Source organism: Parasteatoda tepidariorum, chromosome 10 (assembly GCF_043381705.1).
Source record: "Parasteatoda tepidariorum isolate YZ-2023 chromosome 10, CAS_Ptep_4.0, whole genome shotgun sequence".
NCBI lineage: Eukaryota > Metazoa > Arthropoda > Arachnida > Araneae > Theridiidae > Parasteatoda > Parasteatoda tepidariorum.
Window position 1 is genome coordinate 81,777,265 of NC_092213.1, and position 25,030 is coordinate 81,802,294.

Below are 25,030 nucleotides of genomic sequence, written 5' to 3' on the forward strand. Positions count from 1 at the left end.
ACTTGTAGGACTCATCTTCACAGTAGAATATATTAGAAAAATGATCATGATTAATTTGTTTTTCTCTAACTTCTAATATAAATTGCTGATTTGAAATCTAATAATATCACACAATAGTTTTTCTTAATAAAGTAAGGTAAAGGGTAATAATAAAGTTTTGATTAAGAAGGTAAAAATTAAATAAAAATCCAAGTTGGTGTTAATTTATTTTTTCTCTTGATTTATTCTCACTTTTGCCTGTTCCTGAATTATGCACTTAATTTCTGATAGGTAATATGTAAAGTTGAAATTTCATTTTTACACTTTAGAGATTTCATTCTTGACTTAATAAATTTCAGAGCTTTATTTTATGGCTTGCAATTATTTATGATATGTGTGGATGAATTGTAATAATCTTCTGTTATGTAATAAACTACCGTGTGATCTGTTTTTATCCTAGCGAAATCATATATTACCCCTAAAATTTTTTTAAAAAAGTTCCTAAAATTGCCCTAAAATTTTAAAAAACTTTGCTGCTACCCCTGCACTCAAGATAATATATGCAGTAATTGACATATTGCATTATAATCGATTTTATATTTTTGATCTATAATACTGATAAACAAGCTATAGATACCGACACAGTGTTTACTTTTTCTAATGTAGGTATTTTGCTTATTTCAAATCTGAAAACAGTTTCGCTCTATTGCCTCAGATTTTTAAGATGTTGGCAAAAATTTATTTTCATGAAGCAGAGTTTAATTTTTGGTGACATGTACTTTTCATCCTCGTACCCGATATTGTTGTCTCTTCCAATGATTCAAAAAGGGGTCATTGAGGTTAGTGCAAGATTTTGGTCAATAGCGTAGCAATGCTCATTCGTAAATCCCGCCAATACTGGGATCAGCGTGTTCGCAAAACTGGAATGAGGAGGGGGGGGGAATAAGTTGTTTCACTTACCGAGTATCGTCCTAAGATGGGTATAATTTTTTAAACACCAGTTAATTTTTAAAAATAATTCCATTTGTTTTTCTTCTCCATATTCAATGAAAGTATTTCATATGTAATTTTTTTTAAAAAGAATTATTTTTTCATAATTTTTGGCCACATTCATGGAAAATTATTTTTGTAACCCAGAAATCATTAAATCAATTCCATTTTATTCAAATTTTGAATGTGGATGTTAAAATTGTATAGTTTACAAGATTGCATTCTTTTAAATTATTTTTATAAAACAAAAATTTTTTTTTTATTAACTTTAATAATAATTATAAAGTTTTTTTTTTTCTTTACAAAATTATCTTTTGGTTAATGAGTTTAATAATTTTCATAAGTATTTGACAGAGTTATAAACAAATAAAAAGTACTCTAAAAAATGACTTTGAGCGGTATGATTTGAACTTTACTTTTTTACTTTACTGTGATTATTTGCATAATTTTTTTAGAATAAGGTTTAAACTAAAGATTTGATTACTTGGATGTAACATGGGGTGATTATTCTCTGTACTGTCAGAGCTTTTTTTCCTCACTTAAAAATTAAGACTTAAAAGGTCAAAACGAAGAATTTTCTGGATTTATTTTTAATATAATAAAACACATCTTCAGGCTAAAAGGCAAAAAAAAAGCCACAAAAGGCTAAATAAAAAACAGCTATTTTCTAGAAGAAGGAACTATTAGGTGACTTCTGTGCTCCTAGTGATGTTTTTAGCATAAATTAGGTTGATAACCTGCGACCCCCAGGAGCTTATTATGTTTAAAATAATATGAAATAATTAAAATTTTGAATTGCAAATTTGAGTTATCACTTTTTAATGCCCTCAATTTGCAGAGATTTCATTGTAAGTCTATATTGTTTCTTGGTCGTCTTTTCAACAGTTATTGCTACGAAATTCTACGTGATTTTAAACTCCCCAATTTTTAATATGATATTACGATGCACGAATTGTTGAATTTAAATAATCACTTTTCACTAAATATATAAATTTTTGCTGAATATTGATAAAAGCGAAAATTTTTTAGAAAAAGTAAGTTTTTTTTTTAAAGAAAAGTATTATTTTGAATACATTTTAGTAATTAAAAGTATTTTATTTTTTAATATAAGAATTTAGTGCCAGAACACTAAAGTTTATATAAAAATCATCCTTTTTGCTACCAACTGGGCTAAATGGCTCAAGGTATATTTAAAGTCTTTTAATAATATTTTAGTCATATTATTGAAATTTTTTTTTCTTATTTAGGCAGCTATTTTCATAGTTTTCAGCAACTATTTTGTTCATTTTTTTTTGTGGCAACCCGGAATCATCTATTCAAACTTTAAGAATATGAAAGAACAAAGTATTATAAATTTCCATTCAAACATCTTTAAAATTTGGCCATTGAGAACCAATTTTTGATAAATCTTAGTGTAAGCTTTCCTTGTAATATTATCATATTCAATGATTATAGCTGTCAGTAATGATTGCAATATTGACATGCGTGATACTAGTATGTGTATTATTAGTAGCAATGGCCTAAGTAAAATTTTTTTAGTGTTACTAAAATTGGATTCATAATCTATAAGTAATAAGTGCAAAATAGTCCTCGATGGTTTATATTTAAAGCGCATTTGGATTAAGTTTAAAAAACAAACATCAAAGCTATAGCATAAAAAATTTCAAAATACAGAAGTGACTGTATTTTTTTTTTTTTAAATTTAGTTTCTTCCTGATGCCAGTCATGTTATGGAATTACTATTAAAGAATCAAGCATCTGATGCTGTCATATCAGAAGATGATCCTCAAGTAAGTAATCCTCTCTGTTTTCTTTAAAAAAAGAAATAATAATTTCATGACAAGTCGTAGTGGCTCAAGGGATGGCATGTTCACCTTCCAGTGAGGTGAACCCAGGTTTGAATCCCAGCGATGACTGGTGGATATAAATTCCGCATCCAGCGTGTATCAACCACAGTGCTGACAAAAAAATGTCCTCAGTGGTAGACGAATCACGGGTTAGTCTCCTTGTCGTTATGCTAACCATGGGAGGTTTTAGTGGTTTTCTTCTCCATGTAACTCAAATGCGGGTTAGTTTCCTCCGGAAAAGCAAATTTCATCTTTTGATCTAATAATCTGATTTTCACGCACTAAGCTGAATCTCAATAGTATAAGAAACTAACTTTAAATATGCTAATGAACTAGTGCAGACAATCTTTTAAGTAACGAATAAAAGAAAAAACAAATGTTTAATTATTTTACTTTTTTAAACTTTGATATAGAAATTATGAGACCAATTTTGTTCAAATTTTGTATTTTATCATTTAAAATTTAATTCTTTAAAATAGTGTAAAAATTGGTATACCTTACAATTCACAATTTTTGCAACTATTATTAAATAAATTAAAAAATAGTTAAAAAAAAATGTTTTAAACTTGAAATTATATACCGATATATGAATTTTTTAATAAATATTAACACTAGATTGCCCGAGGAAGTCATTTTGACTGCTTTTTAATTTCAATTAGAAAAGCAATGGTGTATATGACACAATTTCTAAGAATTTCTAATAACTTAACTATAAATAATTTAAAACAAATTTCTTTACACATTAGTTATTCTTTCACAATGCAGTCATTTTAACTGCTTTTGGGCAATATAGGTATATACTAAGTTTCAGTATTTCTAGTGTTAAAAGAAAGTTTGCTTAAATAGTTGTTGAGATGTTGCAAAATATGGAAAAAGTGAAATTACCATAAAGGGGTTTAAACTTTTGATGACGCTGCGCCTAAGCAATTGGAATCATATTTTCCAGATTGTGCCTGCCTTCCATATTTTAGGACTAGGATAGCATTTTTTTAGGGCTATTAACATTGGTCATATGGGTGCACAACTCATTTTTCTGAAGTGAAACTTAATCAGTGACTTATCCAGAATTTGCTAGAACAGGATTCTGATGATTCTTGCAAACCACTCATAAAAGCTACCATCTAAGATTATTGATGTTTGTATGAATGCCTCAAAATTGCTTTTTTCGAAGACTGGAATCTGATGATGACCCATCAAGAACAATATGTTCAGTAATGGTCAATTGAAATTTTTGTAGAGTTGTCATGAATTTCATGCTGAGAAGTGGCAAAACTATGTTAAATGCTATTGAAGTTCCATAAGCATATTTGCATGTGCTTGTTATAGGAAATTAGGTTGTAATATTTATTTTGTAAACTGAAATAAAACAATTTTTGTTTTAGCTATCCTACATGATAACAGCTTGGGCAAGAATCTGCAAAATTTTAGGAAAGGGATTCGAGCCTTATCTTCAATTTGTGATGGGTCCTGTGTTAAAAGCAGCATCATTGAGGCCAGAAATAGCCGTATTAGATTGTAAGTTTTTCCACTTTTCTCATAATTTTTTTTTTCCACTTGTAATTTATTTTCAAAATAATGTTCATTCAAAGAAATTGTTAATTTTTATATGCAATGTGTCAGTGCAAACAAGAGCGGAGAATTTTTTTTTTGTAAATATAGCGCACAGTGCCAGATAGATTTCTTTCTTTTATTGGTATTATTCTTAATAATCACTGTTAGTTCAAATTTACAGTGCGCTAAAATCCTGAATAATTTTAGATCTAATGATTGAAATTCCAAGTATAAGACTCATTCCTAATGGTTCGATGGTCTAACTTTAAAAAAAATCCCTATTGAAATAGAATTTAATAAGAGGTAATCGAAAATAGGGTTTTTGAAAATTAATAACTGAATATAAATTATCTAAATTTTTCTTTTTATTTGGGGAAATTTTACTCATCTTACCTTTTACAAGATCGAAACAAAGAATTTCGAAGTGTAAATTAATAAAAGAAAAGTTAATAAGATCTTGAAGCTTATATACATCATTAGTCTTAAAGGAGAAAACAAAGACTTTCATTGATTTAATATTATAATACTTGTTAACATCTTTTTCTAGATTAGAAATAAAATTTACATTTAATTTGTCACTATTAAGATAGTTTTTATTACTTCCTGATCTCCGTTTACCTCGATTTGTATGCTTATCTTTAATATGAAAAAGTGAGTAAGTTGAAGTGTTATTATAGTTAATGTGTGTATATTGGAAGGTATCATTTAGTATTGTTTCTTTCTCTCTCTTTTTAATCTAAATCATTATTCTATAAATATATTGTTTGTAAATACTACACATATAATTTGCTGTAGTTATCTCTTAATTTTTTAAGTCAAATTGACATTGTTCTTATTAAAGGAACAATTAAATTATTCCGTTGAAATAAAAATTGAATTAACTTCAGCTCATTGAAAGCTTAATTTCTATGTCAGTTCACAATGTGTTAAAATGGCTTTCCATAATTTGCTACAGATTAAAAGATCTGCAATGCTGTGGAAAAAATATCTATTTAAAAGTCTAAGTCTTGCAACACCTTAATTCCTAGTGCAGGGCAGATTATAAAAAGAATCAAAATCCTGCTTATTGATCTTCTTTAAATGTTTCAGCGGATGATATGAAAGTTGTTGGAAATGATGATGACTGGGAGTTTGTCAATCTAGGTGAAAAGGTAAATTACTCTATAAATTATTCTATAAATTTCTTAATTCCTTTTTAAATATTATTAATACGGGGTTCCCACGGTCCTGGAAAGTCCTTAAAAACTGCTTAATTTTTATTTTGGAAAATAAGGCCCCTTAGAGGTACTTAATTTTGGTACAAGGTTTTTAAAAGTCCTTCATTTTTTAGCATCACTATTGTTGATAGGAACAATTCTTCAGTTAATTTTTTAAAGCAAGATGCCGATCTTTTATCACTTAGAATTAGACAATGCATCGAGAGTAAAGCATCGAGGCGAGGGGAAGAAAGCATGTCCTTTCATTAATATATTGATTCTTTCATTAATGCATTCTGCTTTTGCCTTAAATGAGGAGAGTAAAGCATTCTAAAAGAAAAGAATAGTGTGGACAAAGGTGATGCTGCACATGGAAAAGATAGTACTTTTTTTTGGGAGGCAGCAGTTTTGAGGTACCTAAGTAGAAGACCCACACTAACCTTCAAAATTGACAGAATTCAAGAAATTCAGCTCTACTGGTAACATATCTGCTTATAGGAATTAAATGAAACAGAAAAATTATTGAACTAGAATCCATAACAAAAACTATTTCCTAAAATCTTGCAGAAATAAATAAATTTGTATAATATTTCAATGTGTATGTTGTTGCTGCAACATTTAAGTTATTCTTTTCATTTCAGGGTTAGTGATTTTTTTTTAATGTTTTTTTATTTAAAAAAAAATTTAAACAAATGCATGATTGAAATTTAGAGACTAGATGAAATAGAGAATTTAAAGAATACTTTAACTATGAAAACAAAGTTTCAATTAGCAAACCATAATTTTAATTTAAAATTTTGATTTCTTTTTTTTTTCTTGATTTTAAAATGTCAAAATAAATGTAACAGATTGTGTTTATTACTGTAGTTATTCATCAAAAAATAAATATTTAATCTATATATTTTTATTAAAATATTCTTTTTTAATCTTCATCAAAATAATTAAGTTAGGCTAATAAAAAAAAATTTAAAAAATCTATATACTCATTGAAATTTTTTTTTCTTAAAATTTCTTTACAGAAAATCTGATAATTTCAAAGATAATGTAAACATATTATGAGAAAAAAAATACTTAAAATTTTACTTTAATCTTTACTTTCAATCGCAGAAATCAAAGATTTTTAAAAATTTAATTTCATTAACTAAAATTAATTAATGCAGCAATTTATTTAAAATAAATTTTGAAACTGAGAAAAGAAACTAATAAAAGTATCAATTTAAAACACTGTTTTTTAAATCAATATAGGGTAAACCAACCAGTGAAGTAACACTACCCAGGGAAGGAACATTTCATATATATTGATTAAAAATAAGAATTTGAAAGTTTTTCTTTAGATTGATTGGTAACAGTAGCTTACTACCAAACAATAGGAAGTCATCTAGCAATGATTTGGATTACCTGGTCAAATAGACTTCTCTGGAAAAATATTTGAATTTGTTATTATCTCTGTAACACCTTGTTTCTTTCAAAAAATTATAAGGTGAGTGTTTGTATTTATATGTTTGAAGTGGAATTAATTGCATGTAATAGTTTTATTTTTCTCACTGTGAAAAAGAGAATTCAAAATATAGTTTTTGAAGTAACGTTTTATTTTTTTTAAAGCACAATCAAGTACATAATCAAGTACTGAGATAAGGGGGTGTTTATTCACTGGATCACCAAACGATGAAAAACCAGTGAAGGAACAAGCGTTCCTTTACTGGGTTTTTTTCCCAGTTAATGAAAAGAAATTTTTTAATTTTCTTGTACTTTTAGTAATATTATACATCAAAATTCTGTTTAAAAGACAAAAAACAGTTTCTAACCAGTGAAGGAACAGGCATGTTCCTTCACTGGATCACCAAACGATGAAAANTTGTTTAAAAAATCTATGTACTCATTGAAATTTTTTTTCTTAAAATTTTACTTTAATCTTTAGTTTCAATCTCAGAAATCAAAGATTTTTAAAAATTTAACTTCGTTAACTAAAATTAATTAATGCAGCAATTTATTTAAAATAAATTTTGAAACTAAGAAAAGTATCAATTTAAAACACTATTTTTTAACTTTTTAAATCAATGCGTGTATAAAAAAAGTCAGTGAATGATTTTTTTTCTTTAAATCATTTGATTTAAATCAACAAACCCTGTTTCATTTCAGCATAATTTTGGAATTAGAACTGCTGGTCTAGAAGATAAAGCTACAGCTTGCCAGATGCTGGTGTGCTATGCCAAAGAATTGAAGGAAAGTTTTGCTGCATATGCTGAGGAGACAGTTCAATTAATGGTTCCAATGTTGAAATTCTATTTTCATGATGATATCCTTTTATTCAAATATTGACTTTTTTAATGCTTAAAATAATTCTTTTTTTTTTCCATCCAAGTAATTCTCAAATCTTTTTCAAACATTGTTTTGAAATTTATAGAAATCTGGTTTATCTTTTCCTGTTAATGAGCTTGAAATTGTAGTTAGTTTCCTTACATTCTACGTGTTAGAATAGCTGCAGCTGAAATATTGCCCTGGATTCTAGAAAGTGCCAAAATTAGAGGAGAAGCCTATGTGCAAAATATGTGGAGATTTATTCTGCCACCCCTTCTAGAAGCTCTCGTTGCCGAACCTGAGCCAGAAGTCGTGAGTGAGCATATGTCTGCTTTTGCTCAGGTGAGTACCGTTCCTTCATTTCAATTCAGCCTTCCACCCTTTTGCAATTTAAGATTTATCTTAACTCATATTTTTGAGTTATTTTGATGGCGCAAGTTATTTTAAGTGGATGTTGAATAGCTTAACTATTTTTGGGCTTACGACTATAAACTCCTCAGCCTTGTTAATTTTGAACAGTACCTAGAAGACAAGGGAACTCCTAGCTCAAGCCTTGGTGTAGAACTTTTTGATGGAACTAATTCACATTGTGTACATCACTGCCAACTCTACTGGATTTTCCACTTTTTACACTGGTCTGATAAATATTCTCCTGGTTTTTGTAGATTTTAGAAAATTCCCTAAAATTGTGAGTAAGATTCCTAAAAAAATTCCTATTGAAATGGACTTTCTGGACAGGTTATTATTGCTTGCTTTAATACTTAAATAAGTATTACTAATAATACAGAATGAAGTGAGCCACCATTTGTAAAAATCAGTTAAGAACCTTTTATTTTGTTCTAAAAATTTTCAGTTTATTTTTTTTTCAGAACTTTTTAAATTGATGAAAAAATCTTTTAACTATATTTGATAAATTAAATGCATATTACTATTTAAAATTATGCGTAAACATAACGTTTCAAGTTTCTTTACTGACAACCATAACAGGAATTTAATTTTGATTAGTATAGATATCCCTAGAATTCCCTATGTATAAAATATTTAGTACATTATGAAATAATTATCATGAAATTTATATTAATTTGTGAAATCTCTGGATTTTTTTCTTATCCATGTTGGCAGCTATATGGAGTGGAAGATCACGAAAATCTACTGCGGTTAACCCAACGATGATGGGGTTCGAACCTTTAGTTTGTCTGCCGTGGAGAATATTTTATGTCATTATTGTAGTCGATGCAAGCTCACAGCAGAATTTGTATTGACCGGGATTAGAATCTCGCTAATCTCATTAGGAGTCGAGCATTCTTTACCCTGAACCTCTGTGTTTCATTATTCATGCATACCTATTGACTCTCAGGTTTTTGTGTCCAACCTCAATATTTCGGGCCACCAGAGTATTCTCTTAGGGTTTTTCCTAATAAGTGAATGGATTGGAAGACCTGTGCAAAAATAATAATAATAATAATATTTTAACAAAAGAGCGACAGAAAATTATATATTTCTTAATGTTCTTTTTCAGTGCATTGAAGTATTGAATTGCCATTGCCTTACACAGGATGATATGTCACAGTTAATAAAAATTCTAACTAAATACTTAGAAAACCATTTCAAAAGATGCGAAGAGAGGGAAAACACAAGAAAAGATGAAGATCATGATGAAGCATCTGAGGAAGAACTTCTTAGACAAGTAAATGAAAAATATTTGTTTTTATCCAGAGTTTGCAAGGTGTAGGACCGAATGGATTAAACCATTCTGTCTAAAATACCTTTCCTTTGTCTTAAACTGTCCAAAACCCTTATTATTTAAATTATGCCACAGTTTAAAAAAAAATATAAATTTGTGAAAAATAAATGGTTAATTTTTGAGCAAGAAACCGAATAAAGAAAAATTTTTGTTTTATTAAAAAGGTTTATAGTTAATATTGTATTATTTATCCTTATGCAAAAACATAATTTCTCAGTATTAAAAGCATATTTAAGGGATTAGGTATTCAGTTTTGTTGTTCAATGAATTGTGGAGCTTTAAACGTTATAAATCTTTTCCTATTATATTGTATTATTTTCCATTAATAAGTTAAAGTAGATTGTATAAAAAGTATCAAATATTTATAAATGTATGTAATTATTATGTGTACAATGGTTACACATATAGAATTTTTACCTTTTACCAATGTTCAAGGTTTGGACACTTTAAAACAGTTTTAGTTTAGGACAGTTAAAATCACTTGTCCTATCCAAAACCAGTTTAGGACATGCAAAACTCCATTCCTATATTTATCAGTTTTATAGGTGCGCCCTAAAGCTGAGTTAAAATAGTAATTCTTATCAGTCCAAAGGTGCCACTCTTCAGTCCTGGGTGGGAAATGATCTGGTTTTTGAACATTTAAGAAAATTCTGTAAAATTGAGTAACTTACCTTAAAACATCCCTTTTGAAATAGAATTTTTGTGTAGATTATTGCTTGCTTGAATATTTAAATAAGTGTCATTAATACATAAGCTTCATTTATAAAATTCAGCTAACTATCATTCATGAATTAAATCATGCTATTTAAAATCGTCAATAAAAATAATGCATAGCATTTCAAGATCATTTAATGTGAAATCATAACTGGAAAATATTGCAGTTTTTCTATCTTGAATACTATACAAATCCATCAGATTCTCTGTGTGTAAAATATTTAGTATATTTTGCAACAATTATCATGAAATTTATATTTCGTACAATCTATCCATGTTGGCAGCTATGCTAGCGTTTTGAAAGGCTGTTCATAGTTAAATTAAGATTTTTTTTGAGTAAATTTTTAAAGATAAGACAAGAAATAAGTATAGATGTAAATAGCTTTGTGGAAAAATTTGTAGTTAATTCAGTAATTGATGTAAAAAAATAAATTTATAAAATGAAGAAAAAAGTTTGAAAAATAATCAAATCATTGATTTAATATGTGCCGTTATCACGGAAAGCTGAATTTTCGAGTCAATGAGATATAAATTTTTGATATACAATATTAGATCGTGTTAATTGGTCAAAAAAATATGTTCAGTCTTGAAATTTTTTAGTGAGTGGCACCCGTGTAAAGTACTTTAAAATTTGTTAAGAGTTTTTCCTTTTGTTACCATTGGAAATATAATAGTACAGTAGGGAACCGATTATCCGGAACGATTGGGACCATTACTATTCCAGATAACTGATTTTTCCGGTTTTCTGAATCGCTACAAAAAGCCGTTTTTTTTTTTTTTATTATTATTAAATCCAACTTAAAAAAATATTTGGTAATAATCTTAAAAAGAAGAAAAAACGATAATGTAATACACTAATGATTATTTCCAAAATGACTGTAAGGTAAACATCTTTCAAAAAAAAAAAGAAAAATCCTGAAATTTTGTGAGGAAAAAAATTTTTTTTTTCTTTAAATGGCGGGAAAATGTATCAAATTTCGTCCCGGTTTTCTGAATTCCGCATAACGGGTTCTGTACTGTATTAAATATTTTTACATTTAACACTAAACATACCATATCCGGTCAAAAGACCGTTTAAGAACTTTTGCTTCGAAAATGCACTCATCTTATTGTTTTTTTCACATTTGACTTCATAACTTTTTCTAACAATTATATACAATTAATATTCTATTATTATTTTTTTGTATTTTGTTTGTTTTGAATAATACTTTTTGTATACCTATTTCTTCCACAACTGGTCATTTGACAGGGAGAACAATTTATTTCTTGTTATCGAATCAGAAATTACTATGTAATGCGTGTTCAACGTATTGCATTCTATGAGTTGCACATTTCTGCAAAGACTGTTGCATAGTTAGTTCAGTCCGAGAAACTGTGAATTCAAATTTCAAGAAAGTACCTAAAATATTAGATTGACATTTTTGCGTGAAGAAAGGTGACAAAAACTAAATGTTTTTGTAAGTAGCTTATGTTTTATTTTGATAGCTTTACTTCATTTTTAACTAACTGCTAGTTTTTACCCAGAAAAATGTCAAAACAATCAAAACAGCAGGAAGAAATATTAATTATAATAATTATTAGAAGAAATATGTTTGCGGAAAATGTACAATGGAAGCACCCTGTATATGTAAGAAATGCGTTAAGCAATGAATTAAAAATTCTGTGGCATAATGGCTTTGTTCATGAAAAATGGCAATGCACAATTTTGTTTAAGTTTTTTTAGTTTATTTCCTTCCTAACATCCATATTTCATACATTTAATTAAGAAACTAAGTGACCGGCATTTAACTTGACTGGCTATGGTAGAAATAGATATCTATTAAGTGTTGGTATGTTTTGTGTTGAACCTTGACACTGTGATCACAATTTTTTTTTACGAATAAAAATTAAGGTTTATTTTGTTTGAACTCCATTTTTCCTTATTCTAAAAATTTATATAATTAGGTTAAATTTATTATTCTTATACTAATCCATCCCTTACTGCTATAAGCATGATTCTCCTCCCACTTTTGTCCTAACTGTAAGTAAATTTGTAGTGTCAGGATTTATTGCAATATTTTTTTCTTCTATGAACAAAGAGTTGTCTAGATCAGTGGTCGGCAAAGTGCGGCTCCAGAGCCGCATTTGGCTCTTTGGCTCCTTAAGTGCGGCTCTGGCACAAATATCCACGGAAGGTGCAATAATATTTCCATTAAAAAAAAAACTTAGTGAGAAAAAATATTACATCTTATTTTGATAAATTAAAATTCTTCTGTAAATCGAGAACATGTATAATTTTTTGTTTAAGTTAAAAGATAGATAGGTAATTAGAATTTTATATTGTTGTAAAAATACATAACGAACATCGAGTTTAATTTTTTTAGTTTTCGTAAACGTAAACACAAACCATGTACAAGCTACCGGCTGAAATTGTTCGTATGTTTTCGGCGTACTCCGGTGTGATACAAAGGTACCACAAGCATGCGCGCATACTTTTTCTAAAGTAGTGGGGGTACAAATTGGCCTAAAATTAAAAACAACATACAAACCTGACTTACTCAAACTTTCCAAGGAGATGCAAGCACATTGTTCGCATTAATAAATATTTATTAAGTATGAAATTTAGTGTACTACTTATTTAATGTAATAAAAGTTTATTAAACAAGCAGATTTGGCTCCTAACTTTTTTAAAAATTGTTGTAATGTTCATATTTGGCTCTTTGGCTAATAAGTTTGCCGACCACTAGTCTAGATCATAGTGCATAGAGTTTTTAAAAAGTGCTTAAAGATGCTTATTTTCATTTTTTAAAAGTGCTTTTTCAATTGCTTATTTTAAAAAAGTGTTTAAAATTTTCCCTTTTTGTAAATGTCTGTTTTTGAAAAGGGAAATGTTGATTTTCACAATGTGTTATATTATGTTTCAAAATAATGGCATAACAGATAATGTTACATAATCAGTTGATTTCATGGTTTTACATCTGATTGCATGCTTTTTTTTATTTTATTCTATTCTAGGATGATGAAGATGTTTATATTCTAAGTAAAATTTCAGAAATTTGCTGTACCTTATTTTCTACCTACAAACAAGAATTTTTCGTTTGCTTTGAGATGCTGTTACCACATTTTATTAAGCTTTTGGTAAGAGTCCTAAATACTTTTTTTTGTTTTCTCTTATTGTGTATATTTAGTTCTCGGAATTCCGGATTCTAAAAATATATACTAATGTTTGATATTCATGGAACACCCTGATTGTAATCAGAAGGGGAAAAAAAGAATAAGATTACTTTTTTTTTTTTAAGAAACTCACGAAGTAGGGATCAGAATTGGTAACCAACTTAATCTTTATAACTTGCCTATTAGTACTTTTTTTACATAATTGTTTGTTTATTGAATGGTCCAATCTTAATTAATAATTTTATGTTAGCTTTCTTTCAAACAAACTTTTACTTAAAATTAAACTCCTTAAAATATAAAAATACTTCATCAGTAAACATTTTATGTTCAAAAATGAGTTTATATGAATAATTCGTAAATAATTATTTTAATGTTTTAAATGTTTTTTAGGTATGCATTTTTAAATAAGGTATAGCTAACTATAATTTTAAATTATTGATAAAGTAATTATTAATCTAAGGAATAGAATGAGTAATTATATATTCAATAAATTTAAAATTATGCTTTAAATGTTTTTGTGGTGTTTAATAAAACCAAGAACAAAATTCTTTTCCAAAAGTTTTTAAGTATGTCATGATCATGTAAAATCTTAGAAAATGGTTTTGAAATTTGATAATTTTATGAATATATATATATGTATATATATATATATGTATATGTATATATATATATTACATCAGAAATACAAATCTTTTGATTATTCAAACTNATATGAGGATCTTTGAACAATAGGAAAAAAAGCTGCCGGTGCATGCTACGTTTTGGTGCATTTTTATTAACAGGCCAACAAAAAGTCACCAATAAATGTGAAAACTTGTTTTAAAAAATTTTTTTGACCCCCGGGACAGGATTTTATCGACTCTCTACCAACCTATCTTTCTGCAAGATACTTTGAATAATAATAAATATGCATGCAAAAAAGAAAACCAAGATTTTTTATTTCATTATTCTCAATTAAGAATAAAAAAATCACAAGTATTTATCTCCCCCACCAATTTGCGAGAGAAACATCTTCTGGCGGGGGAGAAGAACTTCTGCAGAAAAGAAAACCATTTTTTTATTATTTATTTAATTATTCTTTAATTTTTCATTATTCTTAAATGAGAATAGAAAACCTCTCTAGATTTTTGATGTGCTATTTGTCTTTATTGTAGGATCCTCAGAGAAACTGGCAGGATCGCCAATGGTCTTTGTGTGTATTTGCTGATATCATCGAATATTGTGGACCAGTAAGTAGTCATCGGTTGTTCTTACCTCCACACATGAACTTCCTTGCAATATTTTTTGTACATCCACATCTATAAAAATTTAGTTTTTAAGATGTACCTATTTTGAAAACTGCGTTAACTATTTGATGCAGTTTTATTTTAATATACAGGTTAGATTCTCTACTGTTTTGTGGTAACTTCACAAATTCAACTTTAGGAAAAACAGTAGTTTCTCAAAATACTTTTGAAAAAGCAAGTTCTCATTCAGAACTCGTTCTCGTTCCAATCTATAGAAAAAAAGCTTTTTGACCAGCTGTCTTTTACGAAAAGGTAGCAAGTGTGTGTGTGTTTGGTCAGATAGTGCAATGTGGTATGGTAAGCCTGACTGGTCACCTAAGCTAAATCAAAGCGAGCTATTTTTCTCACTGAATTTTTTCAAATGAAACGAGCTCTCTATAAACTTTACAGGAAGTCAAAATTCAAACATTGGAACATTGTCTTAAACACTATTATAAATTTATTCCAACATACTTTTATATTTTAAGAAACATTATTTTCTCTGTGAAACTTTTTTTTTTTGTATGACCTAGTCGAAAATGTTCTCATAATGGAAATAACTTTTAGTGCTAGTAGTGTTAAATGCATGTTTTTATTAAATTCAAGTTTAAACTGTGAACAATGATTTTTATGGATTTTTAAAAATGGATGCAATTTTAAGCCCAAGATTTACAATAGCAAATTATTTTGAATATATGCAGTAAAATTTATACAAATTTACCAGTCTATAAATAATTTTCATCTGTAGTGTCAGTTTTTGAAAATATTTTCTTACTTTACCATATTTTTGAGTTTATTTTTTTACATAATTTTTAATTTTTATAAATTATGTCTAAATTTTCATAAAATAGTTACCTCTAAAAAAAGCTTTGGCAAACCTTTGTTTAATTTACTACAAAAATATCCTTATTTAATTTTTAAATTATTATTGGAGTTATTTTACTCTTTTTAACACTCAATAAAATTTCCTGCTTAAAATTGTCTCTTGTTTTTATTTCAGAAATGACAGTTACTTAATTATTTTGGCAAATTGTGATATAAATTTTTAATAAGTTATTTCCTTTTTTCCCCTCTTCTTAAGGCATGTGAAAAATACCAACAGTATTTCCTTCCATCCATCTTAGCATCTGTAGCAGACGAAAGTCCTGATTTGAGACAAACTGCGGCTTTTACTGTTGGTGTGTTAGCTCAACACGGTGGTCCAACTTTTACAGACTACTGTGCTAAAGGTATGATTACATTATTTTGCATTAATTATTATTATTTATTTTCTTTAATATTGTCCTCCGTGGCAGAATTTCAGCGACACGGTGTCATTGTCGCAGAACGTTGCAGAGAGATTTTTCTTTTGAAAAGTAAAGAATTTTTGTTTTTCTTCAGAAGTTTATGTGTAATATTTGAATCATGAATTTAGATAATCATCTTTTGAAGTACTTAATTTACGACGATAGTATCGTAAACTGATGAAATTTCTTAGATTGTATTTTTGGCAGTTATTGAAATTGATTAACACGTGGTTTTTAAATTTCTCGATATATTTCAAACAGTATGGAAAATTCGAATCGTGTATTTGAGTTTTTACTTTTTAAGGCAATGATTCCATCGAATTGTTGGCAGTTATTGCTATTAATTTCTCACTAGCTCTTAAATCTGATATTTTTTATGCAATATTACAATTATTTATTATGCATTTGAGTAGCCCTTTTTTTTGCCGAGTCCAATTCGCGTAATTTTGTCATCGATCTTTTTTTTTTTTACCGAAAAGGGATTTAATGATTTTTTATTGTTATGATTATTTACAAAATACAAAGGAAATAATTTGTGTACAACCTTTCCCCCCTCAACAAAATGCGAAAATATCACCTGTAATATTAGAATAAAAAATTATTACATGTTCAATTAAACAACAAAAAAAAATTTTTTTTTTGTAAACACAGCACTCTTGTTAGTTGTTTATTAAATTAAATTAGTAACATATATGTTTGTTTGTTATTAAAAGTATCTTGCAGAAAGATTTTAGTGCTTGACAGTTTTGTCTCAAAAAATATATAAAATTAATATTTTTTTGATTTTGATAATTGAACAATATATCTAGAACATATCAGTATTGTAAATTTGTGTGCAGGTTTAATTTTGTAACTTAACATACAATTTCAAATATTTTTGTTGCATAGTTTTTTTCAAGCATTATTTATAAAAAATGAACTTTTTTGTGAATAAATCATCAATGTGAATCATTTTTAACAAATGCACTACCTCTTTTCAACCAGGTGACTAATGTACATTTCTGTTTTACTATCTTTAATGTAGAATGGTGTTTGTCAATTACAGTAATTGGTTACTTGTAATCATGATTACAAGCATTCATAATTTTGATTACAAGTAATCTAAATATTTGATTACAGTATACCATATTTATGGATATATTTTACAGCAGTAAAATGTATTGTATAATGATGCTTTTTGTAGGTATTTACCTAACTTATATGTACAGTGCATCAAAAACAAGGACCACCTTGAATAGCTTTTGATTTAATGACCGTACTTTATGTTTCTTGATTGAATGTATGAAATATGGTTGTTAGGAAGGAAATAAACTTTATAATTAAACAAAATTGCATATTGCCAATTTTTATGTATGTCAAGCACAAAGAAAAAGAAAATTTAATTCATTGCTTAATGCATTTTTTACATATTTAGGGCATTGTACATTTTCCGCAGACATACCTTCTAATGATTATTATTTCTGTAATTCTTATAATTAAAATGATTTCTTCTTAGAACTTGTGATGTCTTGATTGTTTCGATATTTTTCTGAGTAAAAACTAACAGTTAATTAGAAATGAAATAAAGCTGTCAAAATAAAATTTAAGCTACGTACCAGAACATTTAGTTTTTTTTTTTCCACTTTTTATGACACAAAAATGCCAATCTAAAATTTTAGGTACTTTCTTGAAATTTGAATTCACAGTTATTCTGAATGAACTAACGACGCAACAGTCTTTGCAGAAATGTGCAACTGATCGAATGCAATAGGTTGAACGTGCATTACATCTTCATTTAAGATCCGATAACCTTATAAAGCAATAAATTGTTCTCTTGGCCAAATGACCAGTTGTGGAAGAAATAGGTATACAACAAGTATTATTCACAACAAACAACATAAAAAAAATAATAATAGAATATTGACTGTATATAATTGTTAGAAAAAGTCACGAAGTCAAATGTGCAAAAACGATAAGATAATAATCACATTTTCGATGCAAAAGTTCTCAAACAGTCATTTGACCATTCATGATATGTTAAGTGCTAATGATTTCCATTAATAAGATGGCAGAATTATCTTATTTAAAGCAGAATATTAATGACATTATCTTATTTAATTAAAACACTGTTCCAAAAGTATTAATTTTTTCAAATGCTATTTATGATTAGTTGATCTGTTGGTGATATATCAATTCTCTTGTTGAAACAGAGGGACCAAAGAGCAGGGAAAAGACAGGGAGTCATATTAATGTCAGGAATTTTTATTTCTAAATCAATCTATAAAAAAAAAAAAAAAAAGTCAGAACTAAAAATAGCTTATTTTCTACTCTAATGGCAGGTGTAAGTGTTTTGTTATTTATTTTAAGCTTTTGCCACAAATTACAAAAATCAGGGAAGTTTGATAAAATCTGTCTGGGAATTTTATTAAGTGATACCCATTAGGCCAGACTAGGCCATAGGGCCTCCTTAAAACAGATTTTTTGAAAATAAATCTTAAAAAAATAAGAAAAACAATGATTTAAAAAAAAGAAATAATAATCAATTTCAAATATATATTAAAAAAATACGAGGATTTTTTTACATTATGTTAATCATTTTTATTTATTACTTAATTTAGTTATTTATGAGTATTATAGTTTATGTATTATAAGATTTATCAATGCTTCTTAAGTTCAAATTTGTCATTTTGACTGCTCTTCGCATTTTTCTAACTCTTATGCTAACAAATTGTTCTACAGAGCGCTCATTTTCAAAAATGAAACGAATCAAGACTGAGCAGAGACGTGCTACGATTAGACATGCTAAGTTTGATGTTTATTGAATCAGATGTTCTCCGTGAAGTTGATAACATTATAGATGAGTTTATTGATCGCAAGAGCAGAAAAAAGATTTTGTATACCAATTTTATAGTAACATTGATTTTGTAAAGCGTTAATGAATTTCAAATTTTTTCTAAAGGTTATGATCATTTTTTAGTTCTAATTTAACAAAATAAAGTAAAATTTAATTTATTTTAATTTTAAATGTACTTTCTTAAATGAAAAGATATATAAATACTTTAATATTTGAATAAATAAAAAATATACGAGAAAAAAAAATTTAATCTAAGGACCCCAAAAATTTGAATGGCCTAGGGCCCCACGAGCGCTTAATCCGGCACTGGCAGCCCTGTCATTGTGCAGCTTTAGTTCAACGTGAATGAACTACATTCTATGCCTGTTTTACTTTCTTTTTTTATTATTATTTAGAAATCTACCTGATCTTACATGTGTTTTACTTTTTTTAGTATTTCATTTTATGTATAAAAACTAACTTATGCGACATCATTGATTGTTTTTGTAGAGTGCCTGCCCCTTTTAATCCAGATGATTAATGCTCCCGAGTCTCGATCTGAAGAGAATGAAAGAGCGACAGAAAACGCCATCTCAAGCATAACCAAAATATTTATGTCAAATAATCCATCCGTCAATGCAGATGAGATAATACCCGTATGGATAACGTGGCTGCCCATATGGGAAGATGAGGAAGAAGCAAAATATGTTTTCAACGTACTCTGCACTCTCCTAGAATCGTAAGACTTCTTTCTGTTTTCTTCCTCTATTCTGCTTTAAAGGTTTATGTTACAGGCAGTCTGTGGGGTCTAATCAACAGATCCTAAAAAATGCTACTGCAATATTTATCAGAAACTAGTTATTTTATCATGATTATGTAAAGGTTTTGAAAATTGTTTTGAAATTTTATTGATTTTTCGTTTCTAAGTTAAAAACTTTAAACGATATAAAAAATAATTTTATTACTGCACAAATCCTAATTATGAGTTTTTTTTTTTTTTTTTTTTTTTTTTTTTTTTTTTTTTTTTTTTTTTTTTTTTTTTTTNTGCTTATTAAAAATTTTTTTTTTTTTTTTTTTTTTTTGAGAAATCTGGCTCTGAACTTTGTAATAATAATTGAAAAAGAATTATAAAAAAAAAAATTGTCTCATTTTAAATCTCTTAATATTTTTGTTATACTTTTTAAAAAAATAAATATGTAGATAAAAGTATTTGTTAATCTCACACTGTTAAATGTCAGAAATTATTGTAGCTATTTTAAAACATTCTGAAAAACTATCTTTTCTGCGATAACGAGTTTGTTTTAAATCGAATTTTATTATTATTTTTATTGTTATTGCTTTTATTATTTACTGTAAAGGAGCAAATTTTATAACAATGTTAAAAACCTAAATTTGAAAGAAGTGTTGTTGCAGTGGTTTAACTCTGCTGGTTAGTTATTGAAGATTTTAAAGAAATATTTTTTTTTCTTTCTAATTTCAGAGTTCATTGGATAGTCACTATCAAAATTGGTATGAACAGTCTTAAAATGTCGTTCAATATTACTTTTCTTGGGAATCGCAACACTATTATTACACAACAAACAAATACACTTCCCTTTGTAATCAACGAAACAATATAGATGTTCCCATTCATCGTTAAAATAATATGTTCTTTTTCTTTTACATTTATCCATGAAGGGTGTTAAAACAGAAAAAACTAGAACTATAACAACTCTATTTTAGAAAGAAACAGAACATTATTAGACTTAAAAACGTTTATTATTTAAAGCATAGCAAAGAAGCATTATACCAAAGATAAACAAATAGAAGCTCAAACATAAAAGCAAACTGAAACTAAAGTTACAATACAGTCACAGTTAACCTAGCTGATGCGTCAGAAACTACATCAGTGGCGAAACTAGATCACTGTTTAATTTAGGATCCAGTTCATCGCTTTCAACAAAGGGTTTTGAAAGAAAAGAATTATTTCGGATTACTTGGTAGTTTTAAATGCACGGTCTACGCGTGGTCTATTCGAAATATGATCACACTCTAACAAAAAATATGTGCGTGTTATTAGATACACTCAAGGTTAGCAAACTGCTAATCTATGCTCAATCCTAAACTCAACCAACTACTTGCTGTATATCGCCGTTTGACAAGAGTAAGTAAATTGCTCTGGCTATCATACATTTACATTAGCCCAGCGAAGGCGCATTGCCTACCCCTGTTCTAGGGACTGAAATTTTGGTTCACTGTTGCTGGGACTTCACTATAACCGTTCTGCAAACAATTTTAACTAAAAGCTCTAAACTCTCCCTTTTATTACGCTATCATAGTGCCTAGCATTTTTAAAAAGTGTTTAAAGGTGCTTCTTTTCGTTTTTAAAAGCCCTTAAAGGTGCTTTTTTCATGGGGCATTTTTAAAAAGTGCTTAATTTACCTTTTTCGAGATTGAGATTTTGTTTCTTTTACTATGTTGATTTTCGCCCCGTTCAACGCTATTCACAATTTATTCAAACACAATCTATTTCGTCGTACTGTTGGTTCATAGCGTGTAAAAACGCCAATCACTTTACATGTTGGATGAAATACTTACGAGTCCGCATGTGCGCCTACTGAGCGGAGTTCTGTGAGATTATTGCACTTTCATGTGCAACTCTGCTGCATTTTGCAAGATATTCACGATTTCAGGGTTCATTTTCTTCCTTCTGATATCGAACTGAAAAATCTCTCAATCATTTTACAATGTATCGATCACTACAATATAAGCAAGAAAAATGTTCTTTGTCAGAAACTAGTTATTTTGTCATGATCCTGTAAAATATTTTGAATTTTGTTAATGTATATAGTGCTTAGAAATATTTTTTAATGCTTAAAAAGTACATAAAATGTGCTTGTTTTTTGTTGAAAGATTTGGCTGTGCAACCTGGCATTATTTAAATAAAGACCAATGAAATGATAGACAAAAATGACTGAAAAATAAAACGTAGTAACAAAAATGTGTTAACTTTTATTTCTTAGTACTCTTCGTTTTGCGCACAAAAAAAATTGTTATCTAGCTGGTGAGCAATCCTCAAATGTCTGCTTTGTTCTGAGATTAGGTTGCTATAATAAGTAATATCGTATTTAAAAAAAAAACTGATTAAAAAACTATGAAAAAATCTATAGCAATAACTGCCAAAAATTCAATAGAATTTTTGCCTTAAAAAGTAAATACTGAAATGCACGATTCGAATTTTCTATATCGTTTGAAATGTATTGGGATGTTTAAAATCCACTTAAAAATCTATAACTGCCGAAGATACAATCGAAACATGACATCGATTGAGGATACTATCGGCGTAAATTTAAAATGTCAAAAAGCGATTATCTAAATGCATGATTCGAGTATATCGTGTAAATTTATGTAGAAACGAAAAGTGGTATAATTTTTTTTTACCTTTCAGAAGAAATTTTTTTCTGCAAGAACTCTGTAATATTCTGTGATAATGTTGTCGTGTCGCTGCGATTCTACCACGGGGAAAGTCACTATAGAATGATACATTTTCTCTTACTCTACCCATGCTGTGATACTATTTGTTGAAACGGACATAAATACCTTTTCGAATGCAAAATATTATCCAATTCTTATTCTATTGTGATGATTTGTAAATGTTAATCTGCATTTTTAGGAATAATGCACCTCTCCTGGGGCCAGAGAACCGTAACTTGCCTAGAATTGTCCACATAGTTGCTGAAGCTTTTTTCCGGGAAGCCATCGAACCTACATCTGAAGTTGGGAAGAGAGTTGTTACTCTAGTTAAAGATATTAAAGTTAGTTTTTGTTATTTATTTTATCAATGTCTAATCAAAATTGTTAAAACTCTTGACCTAAATTTTTATGCTTGAGTATTTTTGCAAAAATGTTTTTTTTTTATCCTTCCTTCGTGTAACTTTATTACAATCCATAGTTGCCAACTCTACTGGATTTTGCTAGTTTCTCCTTCTCCAGTGGTTCAATAAAAATTCTTTCTAGTTTTTATACATTTTAAAAAATTTCTTAAAATTCAGTATGTTGCCTAAAAAATCCCTATTGAAATAAAATTTTACATATAGCTATTTACGAAATGTATAGCTATTGGTTAGCATTGGTGTTAAGTGACAAATTTTTGTAACTTGCATCCCCTTTGTAGGACTCCATTGTGGGTGATGCGGCTGGTAGTAGAACTGTTTTTATTTTCTATGGCTGAAGATAGTACGGTGTTGAGTTCCGCACACCAATGCAAAAGCAGCGGAACATCCGTTGCACCATGTTATTACGCTCGTTATTTTCTGATTTCTCTAACCAACCCAAATATGCCAAATACTTCATTTACTAACGTTTCGCCATTTCTGATTCACAAGGCACTTCTTTCCATCCTGGGAGAAGTTGCCTCAGTTAAAAAGCTACGTTCAGGTGATCTTTTAGTTGAAGTTTCCTCTTCAAAACAAGCCACTATATTTATTATCAACGTGTGAAACTGTGTTCATTTAACGTAATTGTAATGCCTCATAAATCGTTGAAAACCTCGCGCAGTGTCATATCTGAAATGGAATTCCTTAACGATACAGAAGAAATGATTTTAGAAAATTCAAATCTCAAGTTACTGATATCCAAAGAATTAAGATTCGTAGGGAGGGCAAAACATCTCATCCTGACTTTTGCCTCACCTAAACTGCCATCTGGAGTCAAAATGGCTTGGATGAACTGCCCTGTTCAACCTCCCAAAGGATTTGGGACCGATTCGGTCCCAAATCCTTTGTGTTGCTGTCACTGCCAAAGGTTTGGGCACTCAAAAACATCTTGCCATGGTCGACCGGTGTGTGCCCGTTGCTTTAGTGCAGACTATGAGGACACTTCCTGCGAGCTGCCACCTCTTTGCATCAACTGCAAGGATGATCACGCAGCTTATGCTAGAAGTTGTCCAAAATGGTCTCAAGAGAAGGAAATTCAATCAATTAAAGTCCTACAAAACATTACATTTACTGAAGCCCGCCGAATAATCACCGCCCGAACACCCCTTCCAAGCGTGTCTTATTCTGCGGCTATAAAAACTTCATATTGCTCTGTCAGTACGCAAACAGATTCTCCAAAGGTAACATTATTTCAACAAAACAAGCAAACATCTGGAAAACCGAAATTTAATTTTATGAACCCATCGACATCCCATAGGACTACATCACCACCTCCCTCAAAAACTTCTAAAACTGAAAACTGTCACCCTTTTCCAAAACAACGATCAAATACCAATTACAAAATTACAGCCAGGTCAGTCACGTAAAAAAAAAGATCCGAAATATCTCCAATATATAAATAAACCTACTTCTGATGTTTTACAAAATACAAATGATGATTTTGAACTTTCATTGCGTCCTTCTTCCGATGAAGAATGCCTTGTTGACTGTCCCCCTACATCTGACGTTCATATGAAATCATCTTCATTATTTTCATAGTGTCTATTTATTTTATTTAATGGAATTGTTGTGGAATAAAAAATAAACTTTCTGATGTTCAAGACACCAGTTTTAAATATCAACCCATATGTATTGCAATTCAAGAAACACATTTAATTACATCGGATACTTTTTGCTTGCGCAATTTTTCTTGTTTTCGACAAGATCATGGTGGTGGCAGCAGGCCTAATGGTGGTGTTGCCATCCTAACTTCTAACTACTTACCATCTACTTGGTTGACAAATGGTACTACTTACCATTTGTCAACTTCATTACAGGCCATGGCTGTTCAAGTTCACACAAATATTTTGCTCACAGTCTGCACTATTTATTTGCCTCCGCATGCTTCAATTTCTCAAACAGATTTAAATTCGTTGATTAATCAGTTACCTTCACATTTTCTAATACTTGGTGATTTTAATGGACATGGTGAATTGTGGGGTAGATTCCAATGATCAAGGGCGGAAAATTGAAAAACTAATTCAGGATCATAACCTCTGCTTACTTAACCAAGGTGAAGAAACATATTTTCATTCACCTACGCGAACCTTTCACTTTATCGATTTAGAATTCTGTTCACCTGTACTCCTGCCTTTCATAAACTTTTCTGTTAGCGATGATCTTCCTAACAGCGATCACTTTCCACTTATAGTTTCATATTCCGTTAACATTCCCATAAACTCAAAACCATCAACATTCATATATCATCGCTCTAACTGGCCTAAATACACTCAATTAGCTC

The 25,030-nt window shown here is 28.9% G+C and overlaps 1 protein-coding gene across 1 annotated transcript in view; it reads left to right on the plus strand.

The window, feature by feature from the left end:
* The window catches only part of LOC107454300 (karyopherin beta 3), a gene marked incomplete at its 5' end in the record, with an annotated part of 65,365 nt that overhangs the window by 32,144 nt on the left and 8,191 nt on the right, over positions 1-25,030 (plus strand). Inside the window, 11 exon segments of the mRNA XM_043053030.2 lie at positions 2,676-2,759; positions 4,199-4,331; positions 5,457-5,518; positions 7,703-7,859; positions 8,031-8,203; positions 9,381-9,548; positions 13,314-13,436; positions 14,627-14,701; positions 15,819-15,966; positions 19,346-19,574; positions 22,488-22,629. Coding sequence (XP_042908964.1) covers positions 2,676-2,759; positions 4,199-4,331; positions 5,457-5,518; positions 7,703-7,859; positions 8,031-8,203; positions 9,381-9,548; positions 13,314-13,436; positions 14,627-14,701; positions 15,819-15,966; positions 19,346-19,574; positions 22,488-22,629 — 1,494 coding nt within the window.